This window comes from Semicossyphus pulcher, unplaced genomic scaffold (assembly GCF_022749685.1).
Source record: "Semicossyphus pulcher isolate SPU_LCO1_2020_fin unplaced genomic scaffold, fSemPul1.0.p SCAF_23, whole genome shotgun sequence".
In the NCBI taxonomy this organism is placed as follows: Eukaryota; Metazoa; Chordata; class Actinopteri; order Labriformes; family Labridae; genus Semicossyphus; species Semicossyphus pulcher.
In genome coordinates this window covers 6,891,865-6,905,433 of record NW_027211697.1, presented here as the reverse complement: position 1 = coordinate 6,905,433, position 13,569 = coordinate 6,891,865, and the positions used below count along the sequence as shown (strand labels likewise).

General features: G+C 42.8%; 1 protein-coding gene across 1 annotated transcript in view; it reads left to right on the top strand.

Moving 5' to 3' along the window:
• col5a3a (collagen, type V, alpha 3a) overlaps positions 1-12,119 on the top strand; it is a 53,938-nt gene extending 41,819 nt beyond the window's left edge. The window contains exons 49-67 of the mRNA XM_069674649.1: positions 2,332-2,385; positions 2,506-2,559; positions 2,656-2,763; positions 2,877-2,930; positions 3,004-3,057; positions 4,199-4,252; positions 4,339-4,392; positions 4,505-4,612; positions 4,752-4,805; positions 4,888-4,941; positions 5,031-5,138; positions 5,227-5,280; positions 7,236-7,271; positions 7,727-7,780; positions 7,883-8,183; positions 8,374-8,486; positions 8,625-8,693; positions 9,437-9,670; positions 9,873-12,119. Of these exons, the coding sequence (XP_069530750.1) occupies positions 2,332-2,385; positions 2,506-2,559; positions 2,656-2,763; positions 2,877-2,930; positions 3,004-3,057; positions 4,199-4,252; positions 4,339-4,392; positions 4,505-4,612; positions 4,752-4,805; positions 4,888-4,941; positions 5,031-5,138; positions 5,227-5,280; positions 7,236-7,271; positions 7,727-7,780; positions 7,883-8,183; positions 8,374-8,486; positions 8,625-8,693; positions 9,437-9,670; positions 9,873-10,019 (1,764 nt within the window). The 3' untranslated portion in view covers positions 10,020-12,119. The remainder of the gene's footprint in view (positions 1-2,331; positions 2,386-2,505; positions 2,560-2,655; positions 2,764-2,876; positions 2,931-3,003; positions 3,058-4,198; positions 4,253-4,338; positions 4,393-4,504; positions 4,613-4,751; positions 4,806-4,887; positions 4,942-5,030; positions 5,139-5,226; positions 5,281-7,235; positions 7,272-7,726; positions 7,781-7,882; positions 8,184-8,373; positions 8,487-8,624; positions 8,694-9,436; positions 9,671-9,872) is intronic.
• The last annotated feature ends 1,450 nt before the right edge of the window (positions 12,120-13,569 follow it).

Genomic DNA, 13,569 nt, shown 5'->3' with positions numbered 1-13,569 from the left:
AATATATAATGGAGACAGTCCTACTGAGGGAGGAATAAAGAGAGCACACACATACAGGTAGAGGAAGTTAAAGCTTCTATTTTGCTGGTTATCAGACTGAAATTAATTCTGAGCACTCTATATGACCTACAAAAACACACCAGACCCCGAGTGGCCAGACTGACTATTTCTGTATAGTTACTTTTAGTGTCTGAAACCGCTGCGGGGGGTAGGTGTCAGACGAAGCGATTAAATGCACGCTGCCTTTGTTTACATTTCCCAGAGCAAACATTTAAAGTGAGTGATACATATAAAAGCAGGATGAGATTTTTTGTTAAAAACCACCACATACACATGTTCAGGATATAACTGCTGGTCTTTGAAGGAATCCACGATTTATACTGATGTTCACAATCACGTTTAATCTTCACAGAAGACTCATAAACACTGAAAACTACAAAACAAACAAGGCAATTTCAGACATTTAGCTTAAAATAACATTGAAACAAACACTGTGGCTCTTATTTCCTTACCAATAAAGTTAAACAGTAAATTAACAAGTTAAAATGACTTAATAGTTATCGTGTCCACCCACCATTTCTCTGTCTCTTGGGCGCTGCACCTGGTCTGCGTGTTGCATGGTCACATGACCAACAACAACATTTTATAAACCAGGACAAACACAACAAAGGAAATAGCCTTATACAGTATAATACCTTTGACATGACTAATTCACGGCAATAACAGTGAAATTAGATTATTCATGACTGCAACAAAGGTAAAATATTCCAAATAATCATTAGAGAGGAAAAAGGTAAGCTTAGTAACTCTCGCCTTTGTCATGGCAACGTGTGAAGTTGAAACAGCATCCGCTACACAGGACAAAAACAACAAAGAGATAAGAGGTACGGCTTTGTCCACAGGGGGCGCCAAAATCAACACAAACCGAAAGTTCCTCACAGCAGCTTTAAAGCAAAACTTCCCACCAAGGCACAATTCATGCTTTATTGTCCTTTACATCAGCAAGTTTTTCATCTTTTATTCATACTGAAAACATTATTCCTAGCAATTACATTTTAAATTACCTTAGACTACAAAAAAATCTGTTAAATGAGTTCATTTAATTTGATGATTCTAAAAACATTATCAGCATTTCAAAATGGTATCATTCTTATCTCATACTGAACAATTATAAATAATTTTCTTTGCTGCAGTATTCAGGGGGATTTAATTGAGGTTTGTTCCTTATGTGGTTTTATTGAAATTTTATCACTGAAGCCAAATCATTATTTTTTTGTTAATTCAATCGCTGTTTTCAAAGTTTGCCAAAATCTGTTAAGTTAATTTAAAATTACACACGCTGTGAGAATACTGGAGTGCTGATTCTGGCAATGAATTATAGCTGCACGCCTTTGTGAGTCGTAAAGTCAGTATGGCAGTGTATCAGCTTTGGAACCAAAAATAATTTCAATACACAGTGTCTAAACATCAATGTGAACAATTCTCTTACCTTATATGTCCCAGCCCCTCATATCCTTACACACAGTCTCTTCATATGAACACTTCTTGACAAAGCCCCTCCACTGCTTTTGAAACTTGAATTATTAAATAGCATCAGAATGATCCCTGTGAGAGAGTTATACTTACTGCTACATGAATCATTAAGAAGTATAAGGCTATCATCAGAGGCAGTTATATTTACCTCTTGTAATGGCCGTCTCTGCAGCCTCTCGCTGCGGTCAATTATTCAGCAGCAAGCTGCAGAATCTGTATGAGCCACGCTAGTGCTCCATCACAGGACGCGTGGAAACACAGCCGAGCAGAGATGGTGGGATTCATAAATGGATTGATACAGAAATAGTGGAAAAGAGCAAAAAGGGGGAGGGCCGGCATGTGAGGGAAGCAGTTGACAGCAGGAGCTCGGTGTTAGTGCGTGGCTGTACTCAGCTCTCATGTTTGTGCACTCTAGCGAAAAACATGCTTTTACCGGGTTCCTATTGAGACACAAAGCCCAAAACACTGACACACATGCATGCACACGGACATGCGTGCACACATACACATGCACAAGCATACAAACAAAATGACTGAGCGAGGGGAAATAGCACCCACCTTACTGTGTGACTCAGACACTATCCACAGAGCAAACCTGACACACAACATTTCTCCCTGTTTTGTGATTATTCTGTTCCTGTTTCAGCGCTCTGTGAGCGGAACTGCTGACAAACAACGACAATAACAACAAAAATACTGCATAGAGATTCTAAAAAAGTCTAATGAATATTTCAAATGTGCCCTTGTTTTATGTTGTTTTGGTTCAAGCTGCTCTCTCTCTCTCCCTCCCTGCCACAGGGTGCACCTGGGATGCTAGGAGGAGTTGGTCAGCCTGGAATAGTAGGAGAGAAGGTCAGCATTTCCCATTAGCAACAACCAAGTGTGTGCGCACACAAAGTCAAATGGTGGTGGTTTACGTGTGACATTGTGTGTGTGGTGTTTTCATGTTACTGAATGTTACTTGTCTATCAGGGGGAGGACGGAGAAGCTGGAGACCCTGGGTCGGCTGGAGAAACTGGCATTCCTGTGAGTCACATGTCGCCATCTTTATTTTCTTTCTTGCTCAGTGCAATTCCTTTCTTTGCCCTTTCATTGATTGTCATTTCATACGCTGGCGATCAGGGTGGTAAAGGCGATTTGGGGGAGAAGGGCGACTCTGGGCCTCCCGGTGCAGCTGGGCCTCCAGGACCAAGAGGAACTCCAGGAGAGGACGGGCCTAAAGGCATCATCGTGAGTCTTTGTCTCTCTGGATCAGTGATTTCTTCTGTCTCTGGTTGTCTGAACAGTCTGTTAATGTCATGACATATATATGATTGTTGCTTACTCGCTGTTTATGTGCATAGGGCCCGATCGGATTCCCCGGTGATTCAGGACCACCTGGAGAATCTGGCCTCAATGTGAGTATTATAATTCTTTTATCAGTCAATAACTTATTGTTTGTTTCTTTTAACCAACTTTTTTATCATCCAGGGTGTGGACGGCGGACCGGGGCCGAAAGGAGACAATGGAGAAACTGGCAAAGCTGTAAGCAGTGTTTTTTTACTTACTGCATACCAACGTTGTATGCTTTGTTAAAGTCTTTCTCTGTAATAGGGTGTCACAATACCAGAAATGTAAACTTTGATATGACACTTGTGAAAAAAAAACCAATACTCGATACCTGTTTCGATACCACGGCAACAAAAAAAGCCAGTTAGGGACCAACAATTGGGTAATCTTCTTGTTTTTAATTTGTCCCTGCATACAGTGCTGGCACAAAAAAAGTTAAAACACAAAACCAGCTTATTTGACATACTGTTTACAATAATTAAAGGCTTAATGATCAAGATTTTGATGTTTAAAATATTATTAATTTTATTTGATAGGCTATTGTTTCGACCCGTGGTTCTCAACTGGTGGGCAGATGTGTGCTTGGAAAAAAATAGTGCACTTTTATTTCAAAAGACATGGGTTTCCTATGACGTGCGTGCAGTAGCAGTGTAGTTTATTCACACTTAGTGTATATGAGTGTATGATCAATGTATATATGTTATATTTACATTGTTGAAACTTGATGAGCCCGACAGAAGATGCATTATTATACTCTTTGACTTTACACTTTGGCTGCTGATAGAATAATTTGTACAGGGAATATTTTCGCCTTATGCACTGCTGCCTGCTGGTCATTTTGCTCGACTATTATACTGTTGTGTTTTGTGAAGCTGACATACTGTGATGGTTTTGTTCCGTCTCAGATCCAAACTGCCCCGTTGTTCATTGAATATAAAAATTTTGATTGTAATTGGTCATTGAGAAGGTGGTGGTGGGTCCTGAGGCGAGCCCAGTTGAGAACCACTGGTTTAGACCAAGTTTTGCATCTTTATTAGACGCCATAAGGACTTTACAAAACGTTGGTATTTGCCGACCTTTGAGTGTGAGCTATATTAGAGCAGTAGGTGACGGAGGGCGGAGCGGACAGACACACAGTTGGCAGGATGAAGCGCGACTTCATCTGCAGACAATCAAAACCCAGTACCTTCCTGCGGGGTTACATGGAGGTGTGAGCAAATTAGTTTGTTGTTAAGACAGAAATGAGGTCTTATTTTTCCGTTTAACCGTTTTGTTTTCATTAACGGCTCTCAAACTGCACCGCTCTCTCGTTCTCAACCCTCTTTTGTACTTACAGGGACCAGCAGGAGCCTCTGGAGAGCCTGGTCCTACAGGTCCTCCAGGACGGAGGGTGAGCCTAACATATTATGTCTGTGCGCATTCATGTAGCTATATGTGTGCTTGTTTTTAGTTAAAATTTTTCTTTCTCAACCCTAGGGTCATATAGGTGCTGCAGGAAAAGAAGGGAAGCAAGGAATGAAGGGAGCCAAGGTAAGGACCGGCACATAGCCCGGTTGTTATGTTTGGCTTCTTCCAACAAAACCATTTTGTTCTATTTTACTCCTTAGTTCTCATCGTCCGTGTTTTTCCATCTGCTTTGCAGGGGACCCTCGGGACCCAGGGTCCAGTGGGGAAGACAGGCCCAGTGGGACCTCAGGGGCATCCAGGGCAATCTGGCCCAGAAGGTTTTCGGGGCATCCCAGGTCCCGGGGTCAGTATAAAAACTCTAATTTTAACTTTCAAGCGTTGTATAAGCGCTGTCTGTTTAAGGAACCCATTGGTATCTAATCATGTTTAATCAGTGCTTCAGCATACTGTACGCTGATCTCTAAATCATGTTTTATTTCTAGGGGGAGCAAGGGTTAAATGGACCATCAGGACAAACTGGACCACCCGGACCATTAGTAAGATCCCTATATTTGACTGTTAACAGACCTAACCAATGAGAGGGAGGGTTTAAACTAATACATGTGACATCCTTAACAGGGACCACCGGGACTTCCTGGACTAAAAGGAGACCCTGGAAATAAGGGAGATAAAGTGAGTGTTTAGCCCACGGCAGAGTAAACTCGCTGTCCCAGTTTAAACCCTGAGAATCAAATGTAATGAACCTCCGTCTCTATCTGCAGGGTCATGGTGGGCTGATCGGTCTAATTGGTCCCCCCGGAGAACCTGGTGAGAAGGGAGACCGAGGCCTGCCAGGGAACCAGGGCACACACGGGCCTAAAGGAGATGAGGTACCGTTCACTGCTGAATGATACGTCTGATTTACTTCTACAGAGGAAGTTCACTTCACTAACGACATATGCTTGTGCTTATATCCAGGGTTTGAGCGGTTCACCTGGTCCCACTGGCCCTCTGGGACCACCTGGACTGTCAGTAAGTGAAGCAGCTGCTACAAAGACATGTTTTTTTTACGATTATGTTCCCAGCTACCTTTGATGTGATTTTGCTGTTTTAAACCCAAATTATTGGATCAATCACAACATGCAGCAACTAAACAATCGTTTATCCTCGGGCATAATATCATCCCTGACAGAGGCTTAGAAATGCACCACTTAATACGTTTGAATGCATTAAGCAGAAGCAGTAAAGATCAACAGACATAATTGCATGTCAGATTTGAATTGAATCCAATTTATGTGGAGGCTGCATCACAAAAACAGTCTATAATATAACCTGACAGCAGCATATGAAGCTCATACCTGTGGTCTAATGCATTTTAAAAAAAAATGTTTAATCTAAAAAGTTAGCTGCGTCCTATATACCGGTGCGACCAATATACCAGTATAAAATGCATACAGAGGTATGTTATTGTGTCACTGTATTTTACCCAGACGATGGCACTATAATCTAGCTAAAGCTGATGGTTGTTAAGTGGTGACGTCGCACCTCCGCATTAAAGTCGAGATGATATCATTAGAGGGATTTGATGTGATCGTTGAGAAGTGGGCGTAGACAGACGTTCTCCACAGTGCAGTAGCTAGCTAACTGACCGAGCGTTCTTGGTGCTCTGCGGGTAAATGTTGCAGATTGATTGGTTGAAACTGGTTGGTCCTAGCTTACGTAAGCACAAAAAAAAAAGATCTGATTTTGATATAAGAATACGAATTTTTTGGCCTATATTGTCAAATAGATGCACAATATGACCGGGGATGTGATCTTAAAGGATTAAAATGACATTTTTCATTTCACCTCGACTTTAAAGTCTTTCTGGGTCTGAGCCGCTACAACGCCTAGACTACTAGACTATAGAATACTCCTATTTAAAATATGCAGCAGTGCTGTTTTGAGTTTTCCTTGCTGTTTTAAGCGATTGTTGCTACCGCTTCTTCACGGACATGCACTGTCATGATCACCATTGCAGCCGCCACCCTCACAACAATCAACGTTACCGTAGGCTGCCAGCTACCACTAGCTACAGCACCGGTAGCTTGCAGGATTGCAGACTCATGGTAAAAACAGATGGTAGGCTGTAATTAGTGTTGAATGTGTTTTAAATGAAATGAAATTGAAATACTGTTGACATAACTCCAAAGGCATCTCCTCCTTCTCCCTCATTACAGAATTCCAGAATCTGCTTAGTCCCCACCCACTATGCAAATTAAAAAACAAAACACGTCTCTGTCATCGTTCAGTGGCAACTTGTTGAAACTTAGCTTGAGCTTAAAATGTAGTAACTAGTAGTAGTAATGTTAATGTTAGTAGTCAGTAGTGAGTTTGCTAAAATTACGATGATGGTTACAGCTGGCTCGCACATTGCCGAAGTGGTTGCCATAGGTTGCACATAATGATATGCATAGCGTCAACCCGTCCACTAACAGGATTGGCTCCTTAGGTTTGTGATGTCTCAAACCTGCCAATCTGAAAACGTGTTGTTCAGCCTGTCCTTGGTACACTGCAGTTTAAAAGCAGACAGGCCCAGCCATGGAGATGACTGCTTATGTTGTCCCTGATATGTCTTGTAGCACATGAAAAACACCACATGGAGATGTTTACAAGGTTACATACTTGAGGGGAGGGGGTCTTTAAAGCAGACGTAAATGTAATTTGTCCTTTTGCAAATATTCTGCAGGTATAAAACAAAGGGATGCAAATGAAGATGAAGGCCGTAAGGCTCCATTCAGGTTCTCTCTATTCAAGAGAACCTTTTTACTGCTATTCAGTAGTGAAAGTAATTATTATGACCATAACCTGCACTGTCACTAAGCAGGTGTCCAATGTTCCAGTGAATAGCTGATAAGTGTTTTGCAGTTCTTACCTGAGTAGTTAGGGTTTTCAATGTTTTAATTGCTTTGATCCTTTCCTTACCCTCTCCTCCTCTATTCTTTTAGGGTGCAGCTGGTGAGAAAGGATCGAAGGGAGAAATGGTGAGTCCAGTAATCTGTCTTATTTACACCCTGCCATTCCTGTACTCACACCTCAGCCTGGTTAGCAGCTGCTGTGAACATATGCCGGGGAAGAGAGCGAAAGTGTGTTTGTTGGCTTAAATGTACCATGCTTCATAATCATAATGCTCAACGCTGTTTACTGCATGTCTTTGGAACTAAAAGCCTGCTGTACAGCCACGCTTGCCTTGTGTGAGATTTTTCCATTGGGCCTTTTTAATAGGATTTGGTTTTGGTGTGTGCGGTGTTCTGAAAACCACTATAGTGTGTCTTCAGAGCCAAGGCTTTGACCACAGAGTGCTGATGCACATAGCTGGATAATCCTATAAAGCAGCAGCCATATCTGCTGGATAAAGCTGGGATTTAGCCAAGTGGGGTGAGAGGGGCTCCAGGTAAGATCTGCTTGACACAAAGTTTTGTCTTCTTCTTTTCCCCAGGGTGTTGTCGGCCCCAGAGGAGATCCAGGCCGTGCTGGCCCCCCAGGACCCCCGGTGAGTATAGCCAATGATCCACATCATGGTTATCTCACACAGCCATCTTTATCCTCCTTCTTTCCCTTTCACCTCTTGCTCACCTGTATGTGCTTCCTCCAGGGACTCCCTGCGGCGCTGGTTCAGCCCCTGCCCATCAGGGAGGGCAGGCGGAAGAGGCGAAGGCACACCGAACGGGGAGGAGGAGTTGCTCAAACCAGGGAGGAGGATGTGGATCTGGAAAGGGAGGAGTTCCTCCAGGGAGATCAGCCTCTGGAGGACGCTGAGGGGATGGAAGAGGTCTTTGCCACCCTATCCTCCATGAAAACAGAAGTGGAGGTGATGAGGAGACCCCTGGGGACCTTTGAGAGCCCTGCCCGCACCTGCAAAGAGCTGATGATGGTCCAACCCAGCTATAAAGATGGTTAGCTATTTTACATTTTTAACGTTTTATCCAAGAAAAAAGCATACACCCAGTTAAGGTTAACAAGGTTAAAGTTAACATGCATTTCTATTATCCCGCCAGCTGCATGTTATCATCTTGTTACCCTACATGTCTTCATTATATCCACATCTGCTGCTTGATTTATGTCCTCTCTCTGTGTACTCTGAAGGGGACTACTGGATTGATCCTAACCAGGGCTGTCACCGAGACTCCATCAAGGTCTACTGTAACTTCACAGCTGATGGAGAAACATGTCTTTACCCTGACAAGAGGATTGAGATGGTAAGTCTCCAATCTCTCGCTGTCAGCCTTTACAAAGCCGACCTCGTCATATCATATCAGAGCACAAATCACTCCCTCTATCCCTCGAGCCTTAAATTTGACTCAGCATCCTCCCTCTCTCTCCCGCTGTGTGTCTAGGTGAAATTAGCAGCCTGGAACAAAGAGAAGCCAGGAAGCTGGTACAGCCAATACAGGAAAGGAAAGCAGGTACAAAGAAAAAATAACCTTACCTCCTACAATTAAACTCAGCTGGCTCCAAATGCCGGCCAGTTTTCAGCAAAATTTCTCATCTTAATCATGTTTGTAAAAAAGCATGTTCACATAATCGTAAAGGCTTGCGTGTGTCCGTCCATGACTGCATGTGAATGTTTTTTGTGTAATCGTTTAATTTGCTTTTAATTTATTCATCATGTGCAAAAAGAGAGCTGATTTGACGTTGCCAGCAGCTGATTTCAGCAGTCTGGATGAGTCACACAAAGTCAGCTCTGTCTCATTGACTCGCATGCAGGGCAGCACTCTCAGAGCGCTGGCCTTTCATGTGCACCTGATCAGATGTCTCATAACCCTCTCGGATAATCACAGAGCCGCCAGCACAATTGCAATGCACCGAATTTCTCACACTGAGTCCTTGAATCTTTAGTTTCCCCGCTCCCTTCTTTGCTCTCTCTGTCCTGACTTTGAAGAGAAGTTGTTTTAACTTTTGACCCTTGCTTACATAAACTCCTTCATAAGCACATCTTGTGAGATTTGTAATTTCATTTTTGTCTGACACAGATTATAGGCTCAGGCTTGTATTTCTGGGGCTTAATCTCTTTGAGAGAAAAACCCATTTTGTCTGGATTTCTTCTCATTCTGGGAAATTTTTTGGTTTAAAAGGAATGCTCTTGTACTTGTAGCTTTAGTACATGTTTGATGTGGAACATTAATGGCTGTTTATCTTTTCCATCCAGTTCTCCTACAATGACAGGGATGGGAACCCTGTACATGTAGTTCAGCTCACATTCCTGAAACTACTGAGCGCCACGGCCAAGCAGAGCTTCACCTACACCTGCCAGAACTCGGCAGGCTGGTTTGACAGCACCACCCGCTCCTACCAGCATGCCCTCCGCTTCCGGGGCAGCAACGATGAGGAGTTGACACAAGCCAAAAGCCCCTTCATCAGTGCAGTGCACGATGGATGCCAGGTCAGTGCAGGGACACGGCAGGGAAAGGGGGATTAGCTGGACAAATAAGAATGAGCCTTAATGAAACTAATGTGCTTATCAACGGTGATGCTTTGGTAATAAGTGGGTAGCCACTTAATTGAATAGGCCAGAGATTGGGAAAACTATTTGGTCGAATTAAGCCAAGCAAATTCTAACAATGGCTGTAATTTTTCTCTTTCAGTCTCGCAAAGGTCAGGAAAGGACGGTTCTAGAGATTGACTCCCCCTCGGCGGAGCTGCTCCCTCTTATAGACGTGGCTCCGGCAGACTTTGGCAGCAACAACCAGAAATACGGATTCCAAGTTGGACGAGTCTGCTTCAACGGTTAACACCTCACCAACAAACAACCAAAAAAAAATAGACCTTGAAAGCAAGTTTTAGTATGAAAAACTGGACTTTTACCGCTGCCCCGAGTAATATTTATTATATCCTGTTCCTGTATGTGGTTGGTTTGTGGTACATTATTTAAGACTCTTCAACAGCCAGTGAATTAAGTTATATGGCTTTACAACAAGAAGAAGAACGTCAAGAAAGAGGACATGCACCAGTGGGAACAAAGCACATTTACCAAAGGGAAGAAATCCAGTTAGATGTATTTAATTATAAGTGTTTTTTTTTTTTTATCTCACTGTTTCAGTGTGTTGTGTTCTAGAATTACGTGGACTGCACCACTTGAGGATGACCACTCATTAAAAAAAGACAGACCTGTCCCAACACTGTAAGGACCAGTCTGTCAGTCTGTGGTACGGGGTCAGCTAAGTGGAACTTCTCAGCCCATGGATGAACTAGTTGCTACCTAACGTTTAAAATAGACTGCGAGTAAATCCGAGATGTGTCAGGCTCATTTGCATGCTCAGATTTCACCATAATGACAATTGCATAGCAGTTGTGAACTAGCCTAGCATACTAATTCCACACAGGCACAGTAATTAATTTCCGGTGTGCAGGAATGATAAATTGTCCTTTTTACCCTTCATCTGCAGTTTGCTCAGTGAAGTACATTGATTAGTATTCAACAGGCGTAGCTAGTTATTGAACCCGACACTTACTTGAACGGATAAGGTTGTTTCCTTTATTGGACTGCCTCCCTCCATGGGCTTGATAATATGCTTTTTGAGCCCTCCATGTTTCCAAGGACTACAGTCCTGTCAGACTAACATTCTCTCTGCTGTGGTATTTACTTGCTGTGACATACCTCAGCTTCTAGGTTGAGGCTATTTCAGGCCAAGAATTAATAGCATGCTGATTAAAAATGTTCTCCAGTCTCGTCTTGCAGTCCTTTATACGGAGAGAAATGTCTCGCATGTCTTGAAAGCATTTTGTAACTGCTGACACAACCTGTATTTACTACTACGACCTACTCACAGGGTTTTGTTTCATATGTTGAAATTTCAAGAGTTATGCGACTGTTCATTTGACATGATTTGCTCTCCAGTGGTGCTAAAGACGATTCTGTTATGTGTATGTGTCGCTGTGTTTGTGTGTCTCTGTGGGCAGGATTATAGGACGAGAGAGGAAGAGGGTTATTGCTCTTTCAGCAGCACAAAACACCCTCGCAGGCCGGGGACGAGTCCACTGTGTTTTTTTGCACATCTTCTGGCTGATTGTGCCAATTTCACGGGGCCAGTGAAAGGAGGGTAGGGACAGTTCAGAGCGTTTGTGTGTTTGATCGCTTTAAAGGGAAAATCCATTCTTAAACCGAAAGTACATTTTTGCTGTTTCGCTGATTTAAGTAGTAAATCCACAATCTGCAAATACAGACGACTCTCAACCTAATCGAGAGATTACAGCATCAAGACGGGAGGTAATGATGTCATCAGATACAATTTCAGAATTTGAGTCGTCGCAGATTTTTTTGTTCAATTCAAATTACCATTTTAAACTGTAGAGCTGTGACTCAGGATTAGTCCTCACATCCCCGTTAAATTACCATGGGTGCCATTATAGTGGCGTGTTATTCTATTATTCACCGTCTGTGGAGCAGCTCCAGGATTTGTTTTTAGATGACATTATTACCACAGTCTGTCTCTGCCTATCGGTTTAAACTGGGACTTCAAATGAACAAACAGAGCCGTGAAATATCACTGAAACAACACATGCATGTGATCCTGTTTCATTGATGATTTTCCCTTTAGCTAATGACATTTCTTACGGCTCTGCCCGCCTCCTCCAACTCAAACAGTGGACCGTCTATCCGGCATCCCATATTGCACCAAACTCCTACTGATCTTTAAGTTTCATGGTATTTAAACATTCCAGTTATTAACCCCACTCCTCCCGTCCCATCCTGCGCTGCCCCTCCTGTGTATAGTGTTTGTTTTACTAATTTTATATTCTGTACAGTTATCCTGAGGACTTTATGAGCAGTAACCTTTTGCCTGTATGAAAAACAAATGCATTTGTCAAAATTTGACTGGCGAATTAAAAGAAAGATGAAATCCTTCCTCCTTTTAGTTTTTTTCCTCTCCAACACCATGTAGGCGGGTCAGAACAATATCCACGAGAGCATGTGTCTGTCGGCAAAGTCCAGCCAGGGTGTAATAGACAAACAAGGCTATTCATTACCAACTAGTTCTGCAACATTCCCTCAACAAGCTTGCAATCAGCATCCCCACACAGCCGATGTAATCAACTCTGATTTGCTCTCCAGTTCATTTATTTCAATTAGCTCTGTTTCAGTCCTCAAGAGGGGAGGAGGAGAGGAGACAGAGGCGGGGAGGAGGATGGCTGGTGAGAACAAGAGAAGAGGTCGGTCGCGGAAATGGCGGAGGATAAAAAATGCAGCAGTGGAGATTAGGTCTGGTAGAGGAAGCACGAGCTGTGCTTGTGGATATTTATGAGACCGACAAAAGGAAATAGTAAAAGTCCCGATGATTACTTTATTTTTAACCAGGTCTGACTTTGTCTTTAAAACAATTTCATCACAGCAGTTTTCACACACTCTCGCTCCCTGCCTACTTATCTCTGTTGCTACCACAAACACACAATAATTGCTTTTTGCTCTGTTCACACAGACTCAGGCACAACACCCACACGTACACACACTCACTCTGTTCTCTCGCACACATTTTAAGTACAAGGCGCTCATCCCCGTTGGGGCCCATTGTTCAAGGTTAGCGTCAATGGCAGAATAAAGGTTACCATGTTATTTTTTCCTCCTTTCTCCCCTCTTCCACTCAATTGAATTTTAACCACACTAAGCTCTTGACCAGGAAAGGTCATCAGTAGCCACTACCTCAGAATAATGATCAAGCTGAAGAGCAGTCGGACTATCAATATGGTATTTCCACACCACTATGCCCTTTTCCCGAACACACATTCCACCTGCTGGTGCCCCTTTTCTGTGACATTGTGTCTCCAAAGTGCTCTCTGTCTTCTGCTGAGAGCTGAACCTTTGTTAGATAACATAACTGCAGTGCCTCACGCCTTTATTTCTCTCAAGAGAGAGCAGAAAATCTTAAGATAGACTAATATACAAGAATTAAGCCTCAGAATTGAGTTGTCAAACATGGAAATCATTTGGAAAGCATTGATACGCAGTCTTTTGGCTGCACAGAGATAAAGCAGCTTGGGCGAAGCGTCGAGAAGAGCCCCTCATCCTGCTGATCCTGGAGCTCAGCTTTGTGGAAGCTTGTTCAAATCCCATGGAAATAGATTCCCACATGAGGAAATGTGGATTTTATGCTTGTAAAATACAACATACATACAACAATGCTGAAAAATGTCGATGTCATAGTTGAAAGTCTCGTTCCAGACACAGGAAATAATCTTAAGTTATATATTGTTTTACTCACGCGTTCTTTCTTTCAGGGATGTGAGAAAGAGAAAAATGTTACAGATTCCACAAATGCTGCAATTTACAGCTCCGGGAAAAAAATT